Source organism: Drosophila melanogaster, chromosome 3R, assembly GCF_000001215.4.
Source record: "Drosophila melanogaster chromosome 3R".
Classification (NCBI taxonomy): Eukaryota; Metazoa; Arthropoda; class Insecta; order Diptera; family Drosophilidae; genus Drosophila; species Drosophila melanogaster.
In genome coordinates, this window is record NT_033777.3 from 18,628,680 (window position 1) to 18,648,946 (window position 20,267).

The 20,267-nt window shown below is 41.0% G+C and overlaps 2 protein-coding genes across 2 annotated transcripts in view; one reads left to right on the forward strand and one right to left on the reverse strand.

The window, feature by feature from the left end:
• qin overlaps positions 1-20,267 on the forward strand; it is a 59,111-nt gene that overhangs the window by 37,653 nt on the left and 1,191 nt on the right. Inside the window, exons 4-9 of the mRNA NM_142478.3 lie at positions 15,833-16,036; positions 16,102-16,253; positions 16,316-17,017; positions 17,072-17,209; positions 17,273-17,709; positions 17,818-20,231. Of these exons, the coding sequence (NP_650735.3) occupies positions 15,833-16,036; positions 16,102-16,253; positions 16,316-17,017; positions 17,072-17,209; positions 17,273-17,709; positions 17,818-20,231 (4,047 nt within the window). The remainder of the gene's footprint in view (positions 1-15,832; positions 16,037-16,101; positions 16,254-16,315; positions 17,018-17,071; positions 17,210-17,272; positions 17,710-17,817; positions 20,232-20,267) is intronic.
• On the reverse strand, positions 472-12,778 carry CG14301 (uncharacterized protein). Its single transcript, NM_142477.3, has 4 exons — positions 11,988-12,778; positions 2,041-2,235; positions 1,300-1,410; positions 472-1,220 (listed from the first exon to the last, which is right to left on the reverse strand). Exons 1-4 carry the CDS (start codon positions 12,043-12,045, stop codon positions 994-996), a joined length of 591 nt encoding a protein of 196 aa, NP_650734.2. The 5' UTR covers positions 12,046-12,778; the 3' UTR covers positions 472-993.

A 20,267-nucleotide genomic window follows, 5' to 3' on the forward strand; every position in this document is an offset into this window, starting at 1 on the left:
GGCGTCAGCTTTTGTCTGGCGTGTTTTTGGTTTGGCTTGCATCACAGCTGCTTGCAGGGAAGAAAAGTATGCCACACTTTACACCTTGATTCAGATTTATACTCTACTCCTAAAACTAGGCAGTCTATTATAAATGAGAATGAGTACAAACCTCAAAGAAGATAAAAGCTGCTTTTTACTGATTTTAATGCAAGCAAGAACTCTCTTAACAATTGATTTGTTTAAATTTCTAATCTTACTTGTATGTGGATGTTCCAAGATGAAAATAACACCATGAACCTCGAAGAGCATCGAGCATTTTAACTGCTCAATACAACTTGCTTAGCTGGCTGTATCAATTATTTAATCCCTATTTTATAAGCACGACGAAAAAAAGGGAACCATGAAGGATAAAGGCACTGGAACCTGGCTTTAGGCTACCAGATATGGCGTGTTCGCCTAATCTGCATATTAGCAAACAAAAAGATGTTTCGTTTTCTAAAAATAATTTTATTTTAGATCTGGTACTGAAACTTTAATATATATACAAAACTTAAATGAGAAATTTTCAATTTTTACGCTAAAAGAAATGCATTTTACTAATGGAATGTATGCAAAAATTTATATGAAGTGTACAACAAACTTTTTAAACTTCAAATGAATGTTTATTTTAGCTTAAAGTAACTTAAATGTTTCTCGTAGAGCTGATGAAAGTTATATTTATTTTTAAAATAGAGCACACAAATTGCAGAACATTGGATTGTTGAATGCATTGTATACGCGTTTCTTACAAGTCTTTTGAAACTATTGGAAATATATCAAAGTCTTTACAGCAAGAAAGAAAACCTGTACAAATCATCCGACTTAGGACTATAGCGCATTAACTTGTTCAAAAATGGTCACTTAACCATTAGATTCTATGTCTGAATTTACCGCATAATAAAAGCAAATAGTAATGTATTAACTAATAGGCAAACTTAAGATACATTTATTAATGGGAAGATCACTCGGTGCTCAGGTGAAGATGTCCTCGACCAGTTGTTTGGTGATGATGCGATGTGGTCGAGTGGGATTCACCTTGGGGCGCTGATAGAGCCGGGCGTTAATGGCATACAGCCGGGGTGAGAGATCGCAGCGCACATTGAACCACCAGTCGCAGACGAAGACCGCCTGTGAGAACTGTGTGCCATTTGGGCAGAGGAACGTGGCCTGTCGTCCATCGATGTCGCAGTAATGCCAGCCTGTAGAGCATATAGTACAGATTATTATATATATATATATTTTTTAATTTGAAAATATCTTTGTTTGAGTATAACTCACCCTGACACCTTGTCTCCATGTCGGCAAAGAATCCAGGATACTCCTGCTCGTCGCAGTAAAAGTTGGTGTACGGCACCGCCGACAGTATGGGATAGTCAACGCCAGGACGACCTGCAAATGATTTTGTTATTGCAATTAGTGTGCCGCCGCCGAGTCACCGAAACCAAAACAAACTGCATGTCACGCAGTCCGTGGGGTTTCCAATCAATTTCACTTCATCCAACCTTACTTGAAAGAAAACTGCAGAAAAAAGCCACTCCTACCTCCCAGAAGTGTCAACTGCAGGCGCGCTGCCCCGGGGTCACCAAAAAAAACTGAAGCTCTCCCCCCATCAACCGAAAAAAAAAATGGAAACAAAAATAAAACCGGGCATAAACAAATCCTCGACCGGTTTCAGTCGCCTCTCTGGCGCTAATAAATGAATTTACGAGTAGATGCACTTCTGTGCCAAATATCCATTTCGCGCTCGTCCGAAAATAATTTAAAATCGTGCACTTTTTTCTGGCCTGTCGCTGATGGCACCGAAATGCATTTCGCTGCCCCATCTTCAGACCGACTACTCCGAAAAAAAAAAATGATCAAGAAGAATATTCCACTCCGCCAAAGGACCATTGCCATTGTTTTCGATGTTGTGTCATGTTTAATTGATGGACTCTCCGGGCATGCATACTCGCATTGGGATGAACCATTTAAGTAGCAAAGTATTAGTATGTTTGGAAATTCCAAAAATCCATTACCCACCGGGAATGGATTTGCCCAGCTCGAGATACTCCCGAACCGAGGGGCTAAGAAAGTTGTCCGGTATCTCCGGAAGATCCTTCTCCTGACTGCCATTCTCATCGTTCTCCAGATCCTGCTGCGGCTCCGGCTCAAAGTTTACCGGTTCCGGAGCTCGTGGGCGTTTGGCTCGCTTGGAACGAACTGTTTCATGGCAATCTGCAAGAAAATAACACAACCAATTAGTCGAAGTAAACAAATCTGCAAAGTTCAAGGTTTCGTCGAGGGGGAAAAACATTAAAGTCTATGTACTACAATTAGCGGCGATGCCAATCATTGGCCTTAATGTCAAGATACAAACTTAATTTGCTTGATGGTACATAAACCACTCCCTAATCCAGTTAATGAGTCAGTAGCCGTCGGGTTTACCTTTAACCTCAGATGTATCTGACCCGCTTTTGAGCTCTAAGATTCGTTTTTGGTGCTGCAACAATTGTTCTCTTACACGATAAGAAAATACTGAATTTGGATTGTCTTGGGAATACGTATTCTGTGTGGATGATTTATATTTTCCGGAAACTTTATTCCAAGTGTATGAAGCTGTTCGTTTTGGCAGTTGATTGTGCAGATTAATGTTATGGCTGCTTCAGATGACAAGATTCGTGCGGTTGTTGCCGTTTTTGTGGCTGACCTTGCCGCTTCTTTTGCAGTGAGAAAAGATCTGCCACCAACTCGAGAACGTTGCGGTAATTGCTCAATAAAAATGTATTGTTTTATACTTTTTTTTTAATTAAGCATGACTGGGCTTTGAGCGCATAAGTAGTACCTGTTGCTTAAGCTAACAAACTTGATGCATTTTGAGGTTGCAATTCCGCTCTGCTTCCTTCACACGGCCCCATGCTAAATAAGCTTTGGTCTTGAAAATCTCGGTAGGCAATTTGAAATCAAACAAACATCGAATGCGTTTACCAAGGAGACTGCTTTTTCTAGTGAACTTTTAGTTAATTTTTTTTTTAAGATTTTACCAACTTTTGTCACGTGAGTGAATATTGGTAATCTGACCCAAATTACATTTACACATATCCAAATAGATGCGTGGGTGCTTCAGACAGATTTTAGCTTTCAACAAACTTCCTTGCGTAGGCGTTTAGATACTGTATGCTTAGTTCCAGATTTATAAGTCTTAAAGTTCTATGTGATCATGACTTTTATACGGACGGACCTCAGTTCGCGATTCTAATCGAGAGCAGCTTTAAATATTCAATAATTCGTAAATTTCTTAACATTTTACATACATTTTAAGCATATTTTAATAGTATTTATACTTAAGAAGGACTTTTAAGTAAAAACCGTAATGTTTTAAAAAACCTCTCAAACTTTTTCATGTTGTGACTGCAACTGTAAGAAGTGAGAAAACTAGTTCTTTATTTTATATATTCTACATTTCGTGCGAAATTTATTCACATGGCAGTTGTCGCTGTTGTTTATTGATGCCTGGTTGTAATTGACCTTAACCTTGTTCCGAAATTGTATGTTGTTATTTATATATATATACATTTTTTTTTTTTTGGTTGTGTAATTGAGTCGAATGTTTGATTTAGCCTGGCCAACGATCTGGAACTGCATCGAACATGTGTGCCTTTCATCTAGTAAACGGATCAAGTGTGGGTTTAGTCGTTAAACTTTCGACAAGGGGAAGGCAAGCCAAGTGCAGCTGTGCCAATCGATAAGTAATCAATCAAACGATCTAACTACGTTTTAAGTTGAAACTTCCGAAAAGCTTGTAAACATCAATTTTCATATGAGACTTTGTGTGTTTAGACTCTTTGAAAAACAGTTGCTTCAAACGCAAAATTTTCATTGTAATTTGGTTGTTGCAACAATCTAACTATTTCGAGTTTCTAAATTGCTTCTGCAATGTATATGCAGCAGATAATGGACCAAACCATATACCATTTACATACTCAGTTGTATCAAAAGGCAGAAATTTGTTGGCCACAGGTTTGCTAATTATTTAAACCGAACAATTTAACTGCAAAAACGCAGAGGACACTCCCCAAAGAGCAGAAAACAATTAGGCGAAATCCAGCCAGCCAGGCGCCCACACAAAAACCAATCGAATGCAGAAAGCATAAAATTATAAATTTAATTTTTAAGAGGCTAACTAACATATGCGGCAGTTGGCCAGCTAACAACGAGGTACCGCCAAACAAATTGCAAAATTATGTTTCGCAAAAATAGCAACGAAATTTATTACAACTGAAATAATTACTGCGAGAAAGAAAAACAATCAATGTGTAATTAGACGCGCGTTGAGGTGAGTCTTACCAGCTGCAAATTCAGCGACAAATTGTAAAAACTGCCCGATTATTCACACATTCATGTGTCCGCGTTCGAGTATAAATCTCGATATCTATAACTGTGGCCAGGTCCATTAGCCACGCATTTGTTGGAGGCCTAATGTCGAAAAGTTTTGTGCGTGAGACGAAAAATAAGAATTTCAATTTGAATTCGAATATGGTATACCCTCGAAAATGAGATAGATAGTGATATCAAATGGGTACTCAAAGTCGAATGCTGCTTACATATTCATTCGTTTTGGTTATATAATTGAGAAAAATGTATAATATTTTTATGAAGTGGTTTTAATACCAATAAACCGAAATCCATAGTGTAATTAATGGCTAGTATAATTTTTATCACCAACATCAAACTGGAAAGACCAATTTCACGGAAAATTGTAATGCCCTGCGTCAGGGTATAAAGAGTAGCCATAAAAAGATTTAATTTTTTCGGTGTTTTTTGGACAACAACGGCGGATGGGAGTGCGTCGTCATGGGGCACACCCCTTTGCCACGTCAGGCGTTGTGGCTAGCTGGTTGTCTGTCTGTCCGCCGGTTAGGTAATCCAAACTGAGCCAAACGGACGTTGTTGCTGCCACTCTCCTCCGGCGGAGCACGCCAAATCCCGCATCCTTCATGTGTTGCTCCATCCAATCTGATGATTTGGTGCGCTTTGCTTGGTTCGCATTTGGTTCGGTTCGGTACGGTTCGGTTTGGTTGGGCTGGTTGGCTTGTCATCGCCCCTGTGATTGGGATTTGGTTTTGTTTTTTGGTTTTGTATGCAGTCGCATAATTAAAGTAATTGCCTTTCGTTGTGTGTGCGCGAAATTGAGTCAGCAGCTGTTTGGTTGTGGAAGGTGCAGGGGAAATTAAATAGCAAAACAGAAAACAGAAACGCATTTCACAATTGTAATTGTTTGGTTCGGCCTGCCGTTGAATGTGGCACCTTTTCCACAGCTCGAGCACCCGATCCTCCAGTCCGCCGTCTGATAAAAATCCGCCACATAAATCAAATTGCCACAAAACTTTTATCGGCATAGGTACATCTCTTTTGGGCCTGTTGCCTTTGTAGGCTTTGTCTTTTCTATGGATGATTAGAGCCAGGTAATAGGACTTCATTTGGTACCTTATACTGCCGAAGTTCGTTTCGGCTGCACATAAATTAAACTGTTTTGCGGCTTACGGCTTTATCGGTTATCCGCCTCTAAATGGTATTGTTATTATTTATGTTTTTGTCCATTGTCAGGAGTGGAAGGTTAGACAGCAGGCGGTAAGGAACTAAATTGCTTAAGTGCCGGAAATGATGGTTGCCGCATCTAAATTAGGCAAAAAGCAAACGATTTGTGCTTTCTTTCTTTCTGCAAACACTATGAGATAATCTGTGAAATAGTTTTGATTTATGGGGTTTACTTAAAATTACATTTTCCCCATCTCAGTATAGTAATTGCACGGGAAGTTCTACCTATCTGCACCTTAATTATTTCGCTTCAACTTTTCATGCTGTGCAGATTTACTTCACTACCAACCGCTTTTTATAAATTTATGAGCAATGCAGCTCAATTCTTCAATAAGGCGACCATCTTGAATAAATTATTCGCTTAATACACCTTAGTGTCAGCCATAAATAGTCACAAGGTCCATTAACAATAACCATTCTTCTTGAGCGTAATCGGTTAAAGGGTTAAAAAAGTCAAGCCCCAGGAAGTGCGAAGTCGTGTGCGGGGGGCCACTTTGCCCAGCAACAATTGAGTGAAAATAAATCATTGACCAGAAAAAAGGAAAGCGGGGGACAAAAGACGATGGCAATGGCATATCCTTCCATGTCACCGAAAGCAGCCAGCGACAGGAGGAAAAACAACTGGGGAAAAGAGCAACATTAACGAGGATAATACAGTTGGCATGATGATGATGAACATCATCGGACCGATGGAACAAGGAGGATGCTCCGCTGTCCTTGTTGCTGCGTGGCAAGCGGCGTAAAGCGGCGCAAAATAAATTAAGCTCATTATATAATTGAATCCTTGATAGGCTGATTATCCACACGGCTTGCCCATGTGCCTGCCGCCTGGCTCCACCCGTCCACCTTGCCCACTCGCTTATTAAAAGGATAATGCCCAGTCAAGCGCAAAGGATGCGAAATGGCCAAACGCAAAAATTATGTAAATGAATTTCCTGTTGCATGTGGTGCCGATCCTGATGCGTTTGCCATACTATATGTCTACATACATACATATGTATATGTTTATGTCTTTGTGCGTTGACCAGGGACATTTCCATAAATCTGCCAGGTGGTGCCACAGTCAAATTAAGCATGGTTGGCCTTAAAAATAATCCATAAACACTGCTTTTTCTCCAGATATTGGCTTTAATGTGCTTTAAATTTGGCAGGTACAATAAAGCGTAGACATAAAAAAAGATTACCCCAAATCCGGTTGTTAAAAATTAGTTGGTATTGGTAAATTATCTAAATACGAATATCCGGCTGTTTAAATAAGCCATCATTTCATGTTACAAATTATGAAAAATTGACGATATTATGAAGTAGCTTTCGTTGATAATTTCAACAAATATAACCAAAATTATCCCATCGTTTGTTTAGATTACTGTCTCCACAATCAATGCAGCTAGATTTCAGTTGAAAGTCAGCGAAAAATTGTCGCGAGCTCCACCTTAAAAATTGGAGACAGAAATCTGAACTAAAATTGCTTTTTCTAGCCGCCGAATCGCCAGTGTATTTAAACGGCAACCTCATGCAGTCACGATTTGTTGCACACATCTAAATATATAAATCTGGATATATTCAGAGTTATACTCGTATATGTGTAGTAGCGAGCCTCCTTAATCTATTGACTAAATGCATTGCATAAAGCGTCGGTCGCTCGGTCGGTCTGTCGGTTGGCCAAACCTCTGAGCCAAGAGCCAACTAAAACAATGCCAACACAAAACGAACGAGTTCAGTTTTGCCGGCTGTGTTCGTGCAACAGCGCTTTCAATGGCCGCAAATAGCTCAAAGGCGCTTTGTCTAGCCAGTCCACCCTGCTTGCTACCTCCTCAGATCCCAAACGATATACGATACTAAACTATAGCATACCATACTTTGATATGCCCCTGTAAAACCCACTCCCTTGTTGCTGTTGCATGGTTAAATTATGAACGCAACCGAAAATCTATTTGTTAGCTATGACCAAAAAAAAACTACAAATACAAAAACCCTGTCTAAATTCGTTTTAGGCCAAAGAACTTTTGGCTTAAATTCGAATGGCCAAATAAAATTTAATACACGGAGCACAGTTAGAATCGATCTCGTTGTCTCCCGAACTTTATCGCTTGGCCATAAGACACCCACCAATATTCCAGTTAACTGCTGACTGGCTTGGTGCTTATTGCACTGAAGAAAAAAGTTAAGTGATTGAGGCAATTTTAATTTAAAATGTTCATTTGTTGGCCAATAGTTGGGAGATTTGCAAATTGTACTTATTTATTTCTTTCTGTGCAGAAACGAAACCGTGCCGATATTGGCTTTAGGCTCAGATTCCATGGGAGGTGGTGGTGGTCAGATCCGAACGCAAATATAGGAAAACTCCGCGCTGCGATTAATTTGCAAACTTCTTACATAAGATTTCAGCTTGTTGGGCTGCTGTTTTGTTTGCCGGCTTATTACAACTATAAATTTGCATTCGGGTGTGGGCGTCATTGGGAATTTCGCTCGAGGAAGGGTTTCACTTTCTGCTGCTTATACAATCAGTCATTTTTGAAAACATAAAAACATGAAAACATTACGATTGGATCGTATAACTTGCAAGCAATCAATGGAGCTATGTATTTACGATATTACTACATCAAAAAAAAAAATAGGTGGTATCCGCATTTAAATGCATGTAATGTTGAGCACATCCATTGATAATTTCCCGTTTCAATGAATCAACTCACTCCAAAAACGAGCTGATCTCATGGTTGTCTGCTACAAAATCGGTTTAATAAGCTTTTATATGTAATTATGCATTTTTCCACGTTAATTGCATTGAAAAGCCGCGACTGATTTCCACAGTTTTCCCAACCTGCCAGCCGCTCCGATTTCCCACATCCTGGGCAAAAATAAGGTGAGGCAGGCAGGAGGACGCTTTTCGTGGCCGCCTGGGCCGTTTTTCATGTCGCATATCTCATAAATATAAATGACTGAATTTTTCCGCAATTTGTCGCACACAAAACAAATTTCATTTTAATTGAAAATTATGCCAGAGCATTAACATGAGCAGCGATTTAATGGATTCTGTTGTGGGATCTCGACGAGGATGTTGTAGTTTGAATTTATGGATGTTCCTTGATGGGATTCTATGGAGGATGAAGCATGATTTTTTTCACTAGGAAGATGTTTAAATAGAAATTGAATATTTAAGACAGATACAATGATGTTTCTGAAAGAAGTTGTTGATTGATTTGTATCCATAAATAGGAAAGGATATATGTGACAGATTGTGAACCGAATGGGGAAAAAAACTCAATCGGATTTGAGCTGGGCATTCCACTTTTTTTTTTTTACCAAACTTATCGCTTTGTTGACCGTTGACTTGGCCAACAGATTTGCATTTGTCAGCTGGGCGGTCCGCCGTTGTTTGTTGGCCTGGCCAAATGTGTTGGCTGACAGCCGCATAAATTGTTTTCTCATGTGTGCCAAATGTTTGACTTACGCGCAAAAATGTTTGCGCAGGTAAATCTTTTGTGTGTGCACCGTGCACCGGATTGGGTCAAATTTTTTGTCTTGTTTTCCGCAAGAGCATTTGTATTTTGTTGCTAGCCATGCATATAAATCAATTAATTTATACACAAAAATGCGAAATGCTTGCGTGCAAAGTTATTTCCTCCACCTGGCAATTCGCAACTATTTGGCAGCTTTTAGCCCACACTGCAAATTATTGGTCAATTATGCACACGTATCCGAGATGGGGTAGATAATAAAAACGCACTGTGGTTTTAATGCCTAATTGAAAAAGTGTGATATATAAGACCCGTGTTATCAAAAACTAGATCAAAAAATTGTTGGCTTTTAAAACTGGTGCACTAACTCTACTATAGTGTTTCATAATCTGTATAGTTATGCACATAGTTAAAACGTATTTTTTACTTTCTTAAAGCAATAATTATTTATTATTCCAGCCAAGAACTTAAGATGCTAGTTACACTTCCTATAACTTATACCGCTTATATTTATCATAAAAACATGTGTACATATTGAAATAATTTTAAGTTTTGTCATTCACATAAATACATATCTGTGCCAGTCTCTCGCAATAATTGAAAATCATTTGCATTCGAATGGCAAATGCTTGGCTATGGTTAAAACATCTGACAATCTGCCCAAAGCGGATGTGCCGAACAGCAGCTGAAAGGTTATTTGCCAGTTAGTTGCATGCATTACGTATACGCCACGTTGGCTGCAACTCGCGACTGATTTGTGTGACCGACAGACGGATGCGGCGATGCTTGGCGCGGTTAATGTGAGTGGGAAGCCATTCGTCGGGATGATGGGCTCCAACTAGAGGGCCCCGAGGCGCATTTTTGCATCCATTCATGTAGGAGAAGCCATCGCAGCCATTACTGGCAACTTTCGAAATTTAGATTGGAAACATGAAGTAGTGGGGGTAGTTAGAAGGAATCACTAGGCACACACTTTTGTACCGTCGCTAAATAGATTGTGCGATATGTTGACTACGTAGATTTAGCTAAGCTTTGAAGCTGCATATTATTTTAAAAATTTATAAGAAATATTTCTGGATTTACTTTAATAAAATGAATATATTAAGTACTATTTCCACTCGATATTCTTGGCCATTGTGAACAATTTGACATTTGCTTTACGTTAGGCCAGCTTAGAAGTGTAAGCCAGCACTTTTGACATGAAAGGTTTATTAAAATGAAAATCCAAGCAATAATCGAACACAATGCCAGAGTGACTGACTGGTAATTAGAGGCCAGCACAAATCGCACCTCATTGAAATGGCAAAAAGGTAAATGTGGTGTATCGGAAGGCAGACGTTAAAAGACGGCTAAAGGCGGATTGGTTCGCATAGCCTTCGCTTCGGTCGCTTAATTTCGCCTTTTTATTGTCTGAGCAAATTTTTATTTTGGTTTAGTCTTTTTTCTTTTGCATTTGCCACACAAAATGTCGTGCAGCATCTGGCTGTGGATTTATAGATATATACATATATTTTTTTTTTTCGGGGTGCGGACTTGAGCAACCTTCAAAACCATGCAAATGTCAGATGCCATCTATGGTAGAACTTTCCTGTCTGGGCGAATGTCGATTGCCGTGAGTCGTCTGGCCAGAATTTGGAAAGTATTCCCAGGCGGCATCAACATCTCTATGTGGCATCATTTGCTGTTGCCGCAACATGCCGCCGCGTTCATAAATAACCTGAACTTTGGCGGTGTGTCGCTGGCCAATAAAACACTCGAATATTTCGCATGGTGTCGTGTCGGACTGCGCATTTTGCAACTGGCTGGCTCTTCCCAGCGCCAGCAAAAAAGTTACGCATGCGCCAAGTGGCCAAAACTATGGCCACCCGATGGAAAGCCAGCCAGCAGACCGACCGACCGACCGACCGACAGACACGCCAAAAAAGTGCAAATAAAACAAAATGCAATTGCGTTGAGAACGCAGTTTTGGCTTGCGGTTTTGTCAGCTTGCGGTTTGACACATCAAGGCAGGCGGTTGGGTTGCCTCAACGCAGCTGGCTGCATCCCGCCTCCGCCTGAAATGAGGCACTAAAGTACAGTGGGTCCTCGCTATCTTGTTTAAGAGAACATAGACTCAAAAAGGCAAACGCAGCAGACAAAAGAAACTGTCTATTCAGGCCATATTAAGAACAAACATGAGTACATTTTTCCATTTTATCATTATGATTTATTTATATGTATTATTTTTTCATAACATATATTAACAGATTTTCATTAGGCAACCATCACAGTAAGAAGTACACGTATGAACGTCGATGTGACGACAATGTCGTGTAATCTGCTTGAATTTATTGCGCTTAACTGGCATTTTTTGTGCATGTAATTCGAAATTCAAATAATTCAAAACAACTTGTGCCAAGCCAGTCTACTTGCTGTGACCATAAAATATGTTTTCCTTTGTGGATGTAACTTTTTACAATACTCTATACGTATGACAATATAGATGTATTGCTTGTATATCTTTAAGCAATCAATTGCTTTATCAAATGCCATAGAAAAATTCAGGCATGCAGAATTTAAATGATTGATTTTCAAATGCCAATATAAACTTGAGTAATTGAGTTTTTCAAATTCGATAATCAATAATCAAAACTGCACATTCGTTTAAAGTGAATGTCGCCTGTTTAAATATTGGCAAAAGTGATTATGTTTCTCAAAGTCAAACTCAGACATTCTAATTATGGGTTTGTGACAAGGGTGACATTATAAATGCAACTTTTGTAACAAAAGTAATATATTATGTTTTCATGTCTTGTTTCGAAAAGTGTATTAAAAGACAACCCTGCATAGGCAGTAAGTCATGTAAGTTAGTAACCTCTCTACTTAGCATGCGAGCCACATAAATATTGTGGGAATTTTTGATTTATGGCTCGTGGGATTGTCTTCACAGCTTACCAGTATATAATAAATATCCACAAATGATGATGAACACAAAAGTTATTCTCGGCAACATGTTGCTGCTGTGTCTTCTGCAGCTGGTAAATCTTGTTTTAACTCCTTTCGTTTTGTCGGGCAGCGATTCCTTTTTCCTTTTTTTTTTCGACTCCCACTACGTGTGTTTGATTTATGCCTCGACCTTTTGCAATGTTTGTTTGTTTGTTTATTTGTTGGTTGGTTCGTTCTCTTAACACTTGCACTTACTTACTTTCATGCACTTGAAACCGATCGACAAGGCAACAAAAACCGCGTGCGGTTGAGCGTTTTACGCGTCTCGCCACTTTTCGCCTTAAGAAGCAATTACAATCAATTCGTTTTTATTGGCAATTGCCGCTGCCGTTGCACTCGTGTTTCGCTTGTTTACTTTTACCAATACTCGGCATACTCGTAGGAAAATGCTAGTAAATGGAGCGACAACACCAAAGCCGGAGATTGCCGCAAATTTGCATGGCCTATAAAGCAGTTGAGTCGCATGCGAGATGGCGATTGCCCAATAGGCCGCCAAAAATAGCGGGCGGGTAAAAGCTTCACAGTTGAGGTTGCACAGTTGATGTTGCAGTTGCAATTGCTTCAGATGTTTTTTTGTTTTTTTTTTAACTTTTCCCGGGACAATGGAGCACACGAATATGGCAACACAACACAAATGGGATAGTAATAATAATAATAATAATAATACAACTTCTTGATTCACTTTTGTTATTCTTGGGCTTCTCTGATCGCCAGACAAGTACAACAACCGTTCAACCAGACGCTTCAACCTCAACTGGCTGCAATTGTTGTTGAATGCGATTACTTGACGGTCTACGGTCTACCCAGAAACCAAAAGACTCACTCCAATCTGGAAAAGCACTCCAGCTCAGATTTGAGTGGGCCTTTTGAGTCAGACTTGAACTCGTTTGTTGTGCCTCCAAAAAAAAAAAAAAACTATATGTGTGTTCAACTTGAGCGCGCACTCCACTTGGCTAGCTTACTAGCTTACTTTTAATTGTACTAACTAACTAGCTCGATCTGCTCTGCTCTGCGCGCTGATCTTACGCAATTGCCAATTGCCGATGAATCACGAAAAAGTTCGCAGTCTAGAGAGCCCCGAACCCTATTTTGGGCAACCTTCGAGCGGGAAAAACAAGTCTCGAAAGAACAAAAAGCCACTTACCTAGGCCACCATATCTAATTAATAGTGTAATTAAGTTTTTCATTTCATATTTTCGATTTTTTTTTTATTCGACTGGATAGAGAGCGGAAAAGCCTTTGCTGAATGACACTTTATTGCGATTTGGGGGCCTTTCATTTTTTAGAGGTTTTCGGACGCTTTTTGTTGCTCACCACAAATGAAGTGGAAGTTTAACTACTGAGATTTAAAAGTTGAGGTCTGAATAGAAATAAAAAGCATAAGAACAACAAATTGTTCTTAATCTCGTTTAAAGTTAATCACAGAAAATTTAGTAATTACTTTTAATAGAATTATTAAAAATGTTCATAAGTTTTTAAAGTGGCAACTAATTTAAAAAGCTATCTTAAAATCTTAAAGAAGTTCAAATAATGTATAAACACCTAATTTTGGTAAGTGTTTTGGCCAAGAGCATCTTGCCTGCAAGCCGTTCTGCAGTTGACCTTGCGTTGCAGGTCTTTGGCTGTCACAGAATGTGACTTGGTCGAAGAGGCTTCTTCTGGCAAGCCAGCCAACAGTCTTCTGGGCCCGCATTTTAATGGAGTATATAAATGGAGACACAACGATGGACTTTGGGCGGGGTAACTAAATTACTCTGCCATGTGCCATGTGCCGTCCAGCATTCGCAATTAGCCTTGTCCAGAGAATATCAATCGAATTGGCCGGCTGATGCTGCTGGTTGCCTTTGGTTTAACATCAGTCATTCACTCGGCTCAGACAGTTTGGTCCGATCATGGGTACGGTAGTAAGTAGGCAGCACCTCAAGGCCTCCCACATAAATCATAATCACATTAGTAGCCTATGGTCCAGTCGGATTTAAGGTGTGCAGAAATCGCTGTGCGTTCGCTTCCCCAATGGTTAATTGCAAAAATAAACAGACGAAAAAGCGTACTCAAATTATGTATTATATAAAACGAGAAACAATTATTAATGGCAAAAGCCAAAGAGTCGCGACTGGGCATTACGCAGCCGATCTGAGCCAAGTTGAAAATCGAATAGCTGGCCTGGCTAACGAGGCGGCGCAAAATGCTACCAAATTGCGTGTGTCCGTCCGTCCGATTGTCTGTAATTGATAAACTGGCCAAAATGAACTCGACTGCCTGTCTGTGATCGACTGACGTCGGTTTACTTACCGCAAATGCTGTTTATTAAACAAAAAATGTATGATTAATCCGATTGCGTTTAATAATCGCAATTGTGCTGACTTCTGTTTTATGTACATATGTATGTATGTATGTAGTAACTTTAATTGCACACTAATAGTCTTAATGTTTCTGCCACGTGTTATAAACGAAATCAATGTAGAACTGCCGAAAGTTCCATCAAACAAAACGCCGACAAGGTTATGTAATCGCCAGAGGCATATTAAATCAAAGTCTATGGCTAAGCTGATCAACTTATGACAGCATTTATCGCAGAGTTCACAAAATGATGGCAAAAATATTTGAGTGATTGATATTCGAGTCAGTGGTGGATTCGAATGTTTTATCAAATAATTTTGTGATTAATTGGAATTGGTTTGTCTTCCTTAAAACTTGTAATTCTGTTAGAAGTCAGTTACTGGGATTGGGAATTAGTCTCAATTCTTGCTCATCTCTTAAAAAGTGAGTAAGAAAACTTAATTGGCAAAGACTGGATTGAAGCTCACAAGTATCAATTGGGCAACTGGGACTTTTGATAGACAAGTTAAACAATAAACATTTCTTTGCCTATGATATTCGGTTGGCTCTCAAATGCGATGCCAAACCCTTGACAAGGTCAGCTGAATTGAAATCATATTGCCCCGAGCGACGGGAATGGCAAAACGATCCGAGTTTCGTTTTAATGATGTGCCAGATTTGGGCTCCTACATGGTTTCATTTACACGACAACTCTTGCGATTGGATCGCTCGATGGATGCCCTTTTATGGCAGAACAGCCCGCTGGCGCGAACTTGCCTGTCATCTGCTACAAATCAGCTGTCATAAGTCCGATCCAATCGGATCCGATCCGATCCAATGTGAGTCGGGCAGCATTATTTCGGCGATTGTTACAATCACTTTCAAAAACCCAACTAACAGCCACACAATCTTTGATAATGATCATTGCCACTTGACAGGCGGTGAATGAAGAAGATGATTGCGATCAAGACCATCGGAAGGAGCAGCGTTGCCCATACCGTTTAGAAAGGAAACGGGCAGCAATAGGGGTTTAATGGTATAAACGAGAAATTGTGGGTATGTTAATATATTTCAAAAATCGATTTTAAATGAGAACAGCTTTAAATTAGAAAAATTAATAAGTATTCCTCGAAACTGCTAGCTTTCAAATTATTGAGTGGCTGTATATTTTATATAAATATATTTGCTTAAAACTAAAACTTATCTAAAGTTTATGAACGTAATCATTATATGAAAACAAACCGAACTGAAGCTGATCTGAGAAGTGGCCACCGACGTTCTTCAATTGGCAACTAAAATCCAAGACGCTCGCCATTCACCTAGAGAGGTGGATAGGTGAGGTCGCTGGTTTAGGTGGCAAGTGGCAAAAAATTAGGTAGCAACGCAGAGTCATTAGAATGTGCAACGGATTAATCTGCATGGCTATCTTCGTCCAGCTAACCACAGATAATTTCCGCTACTTCTTGCATTCGCAGGTGGTTCAACGGGCCAAACAAAAACTAAACGACTATGCCACCGAAACGTTGGCCAGCATTTCGAAGCGATTTTCCCACCTGCACGGCCTTCTCCAGGTGGCCGAGCTGCAGGTCATTGAGAAGCTGCGCGAGTCCAGTTTGCCACCACAATTGAAACTCAACGAAGCCATGGGCCAGCTGAGTGGCTACGAAACTGTCATCGAGGTGGGTGTCTGAATTCAGTTGGTATTTCCAGTCCTTTTTTGAAAATCATTTACTCCTTTACTTAGCGATTAACAAAGAGTTTAAACAGTGGAGTCGGCAACGACATGGCCGTACCCAGAGACGTGTCGCTAAGATGGCTGCTCAAGCTCATTTGCGAACATCTTGAGAAGATTCCCACAACTGTGCAGGTCAGCAAAGTCGACGAAAATCCTTATCGGTAAACAAACTTTATTTAAAAGCTCTATAAAAGCATAATATAATTTTATTTTTATTTTCTAGCGTGACCTGTAGTCGATTCATGGACATATCCAACATATTCAAGTGTGAATTCGTGAACCCCAATATACAAGTTTGTTTCAAGACCGACCTCGAGATTAGTCGAAGCCTTTCATCCTCGCCCAAAGGAGAAATCACTTTTTTAACGTCTTCCAGTAGTAGCAAGGAAAACTTTGATCCACATTCACGCAAACTTTTATTAGCCCAAAATTCGAAACTAAAGAAAGCCACCCAAGTGTCGCAAAGCCAAAAGAAACGGGGTAAAAATGCTACGGAGGTCGCCCAATCCAGTCTAAATTCAACTGCCGCCATTATCGATGAGTTCCCAGCTAAGGATCTAGATTTTCTCCACAACTTCTCTTCATTGGACATCACCAAGCGCAATAAGACGACTGAAGACAGCAGCGATTGGTTCAAGACCGATACACTGGTTAGGGTGCGCTCCGTACAATCCCCGGAGGATTTCTATGTTCAAGGCATCCATGCCGCCCAGCGATTGCGTGAGGAGCTGGATACATTTGCGCACACACTTTCGGACAGTTCCTCAGTTCCGCCGACTATCGTGGTGGGCCAGAACTACATTATCCACCACAAAGATAAGGATCGATACTATCGCGCCCTGGTCAGCCAAAAGCTGACCAATGAAAATTTGTACAATGTTTTTTTGACGGATATAGGCGTTCATTTGCATGTTCGTTGTTCGGAGTGAGTTTTCTGCATGAATTTGTCAAATTCCTACTGCAATGCAATCCCTTTCAGCTTCCGTGTGGTGCCGGAACGTATATCCCACCTGCCGTACTCCGCAGTGCACTGCAGTTTAAGTGAGTTGATGCCTAAAAATGGTGAATCCGAGTGGGATAGTAAAGCCAGCGCGTTCCTTAAGCAGATAGTGCAGAAGTAAGTTACTCAAAGCGACCTAAAAAATGTAAAATAAAATGTAGAAATCTTCCTGATTCTTAGCAACCCCGTGCGCGTGATCGTCAAGAAAGCTCTTACCTATGAACTGCATGGGGTGGACCTGATCACCAGCAATTACGATACTAACATCTCCGTGCGAGATTCTTTCTTATACTGTGGCCTGGCGATCTCCCGCGACGGTGCCCCTCTATGGCTGCCGCCTGCCCCTACTGCGCTTCGTCTACCCAGAATAAGCTTCCGATTCGGAGACGTCTACATGGTTCAGATGCTGCACGTGGAGGACCCACAGGAGTTTTACGTCATGCGCCACGACTACGAGAAAAAGCGCTTATGGTTGCAATTCAGTCTGCAGGAAGCCATGGATCGCATTAACATTAGCCAATTGCAAAACATCTTTCTTGGACAGCTGCATCTCGGTTGCGTCCTGCAGTCGGGTGGACAGTGGAAGCGAGCTAGCATTGAGCAGATCCTTCCCGACGGTGAGTTATGACAACAATATTGGGACAACACAATAAAAAGTAGACGCAACTAATACCATTAAATTTATTTTGAGTTTTTCTTTTTTTAAAAATTATGCATTTTTACAGGTTATGTTCTCGTGCACCTGGTGGACGAAGGTCCAAGTCAGAAAGTTTTCTGGGATCAATTATTTGTCCTCCCTCAGAAATTTTGGGATACAGGGCTAGCCATTAAGTGCTGCTTGGCGGATGTGGAGACCAGAGCAGAGCACTCCTATACTTGGACTCCAGAAGGGACGACCCTTTTTAAACAGCTTACCTCGAATCCAAGGCTTTACATGGATGTTATTAGTTGCACGGAGGATCTGGTCTACGTGTCATTACATTTCGAGCGCTCCAACTCGGAAACCACAAGTGTCGGAGTACAACTAGTGGCCCATGGACATTGTACATCAAGTGGTGAAAGCAGTAGAATGATCACACCAACCGTATCCAATCGTTCTGTACGTTTTGATGAGGAAACCAAAAAGTTTATTGCACAGCAGAAGGTCCGGCCGGTGGAATTGTCGCCTTACCGGATGCCCGATAATACCGAGCGCAACAAACGAACAACTGTCAATATTCTTTATGTTCGAAAGCCGGATGAGTTTTACGTGACCTTGCCCCATTTCCAGAAAGCCATCAATAACTTGCAGAAGTCGGTGCAAAAAGCAGCTGCCGCAATGTACCAGAATATGTTGCCCAGAACCGATTGGCAGGTGGGCGATATGTGTTACGCACGGGTTCAGGCCAATTGCGATTCGCAGGCTTTATGGTATCGTGGAGTCGTAACAGGAGTCATACCACCTGGTATTACTTGCCCAATTGTACGATACCAAGTGCATTTGCGGGATTTGGGTGAGCTGATCGATGATGTGCACAGTTCTTCCCTGGCCAACATCGATGAGGCGGACATGCGTATTTCAAGCAGCGCAAAGCGTTGTCATTTACACGGGATTCGTCCAATTGGTGATGAATGGTCCAAAGACGCCATTGATTTCTTTATGGATCAGTTGAAGGCATATAACGAAATCCACGTGACGGGGCGTGGGCGTACAGAAAACTCTTTGAGCGTCATCCTATGGGGCTCCCTTTCCATACTCACTGGACCATTTTCGCCAGCTACTATAAAGTACGTTAATATCAACAAGGCTCTTCTGATGGCCGGAATGGCAGAAAAGGATCACAATTCGGATAGCGAAGACGACCAGCAATCGATGCCGGAAAATGTAAGCGTTAACTCAGAAGAAGCTGCAAAAGCCAACGACTGGGAATCCTGTTTAAGCAAAATTGATGGAACTTCTAAGACAAACGACTCATTGAATCTCATTGAATCACGAAGCGTGACAGTCGGCTTTGAGCACAACGAGGACATGCCTCCACTAGCTCTGCTCGAGGATTTAGGAAATACCAAGAATACAACTGGAGAGACAACACCACCTGCTGGTTGGACTACACGACGAAAGTGCGATAAGTCCGTATTCACGGCAATTGCTACTAATGTGACCTACGAATGCTGCATCTACTTGACTTTGGCCAGCGATAAGCCCTTCATCGAGCATATGGGCAACCTGCTGGTACGGGAATACAAGCCACTAATGGATAAGCAAAAGGAGCGCTCTACCTCCTATACTTACAAAGTGGGACAAGCGGTGGTGGTTACCTATCACATGGACAACATGATCTACCGAGGTATAGTGCAGCGCCTGGAGAACAATCATAATGAGTACACAGTCTATTATGTTGATTATGGCAACATGGAGCTGGTCAAGGCGGATGAAATGCTTCCATATGCTCCGTTCCCGGACCTAAACGCAATGTGCTTCCTGGTGGAATTACACGGCGTGCGATCTAAACAAGGAAAGTATTCTTTAAAGGAAATGGATACGGTCCACCTGAATTTGGTCATGAAACTAAGCGGTGTGCGTATTGTGGATGACGAAACAGTTGGCCCAAATAAGATACCCAAATGCCAGATTAAGGTTGGTAATGTTGACATTGCCACCATGATGATAGATTCTGGCATGTCTGTACCTATCGAAAAGCAGACGATCAAGAATAACACAAAATATTTACCTTCCCAAAAATTTCTCGAGGACTTTAAAGTCTTTGATGAGCTTGACCACCTGGCCGCCGGGGAGGGAGAACTATCAGACAAGGAAGCGCCTCCCACCCAACGTAAACACGATAGCATTTCATCGGTTCAGCAACCACCCACTAAGAAATTCCTGGTAGATCAGGAGGAGGTAGAGGCGTTTGAGTGTGATCAGGACTTTGATTGCCAGCAAGCCGCACAGAAAATGCACCTTAACAATAATTTTTATCTCGGCGACTTTGGTAAGTACGCTGATGAAACAACCGCTCGGGATGAGGATGAGCCCCACTCGAATTCCTCTAAAAGTATTGATATGGAAGTCTTTGCGAACGTCAATGACAGTCAGTTGGAGCCCCTAAATTCATTCGCCACCGAACAGTTGATCCGCCGTATTGCACTGCGTCAACAGGTAAATACTAAAAATACTATTTATATAATCATTGAA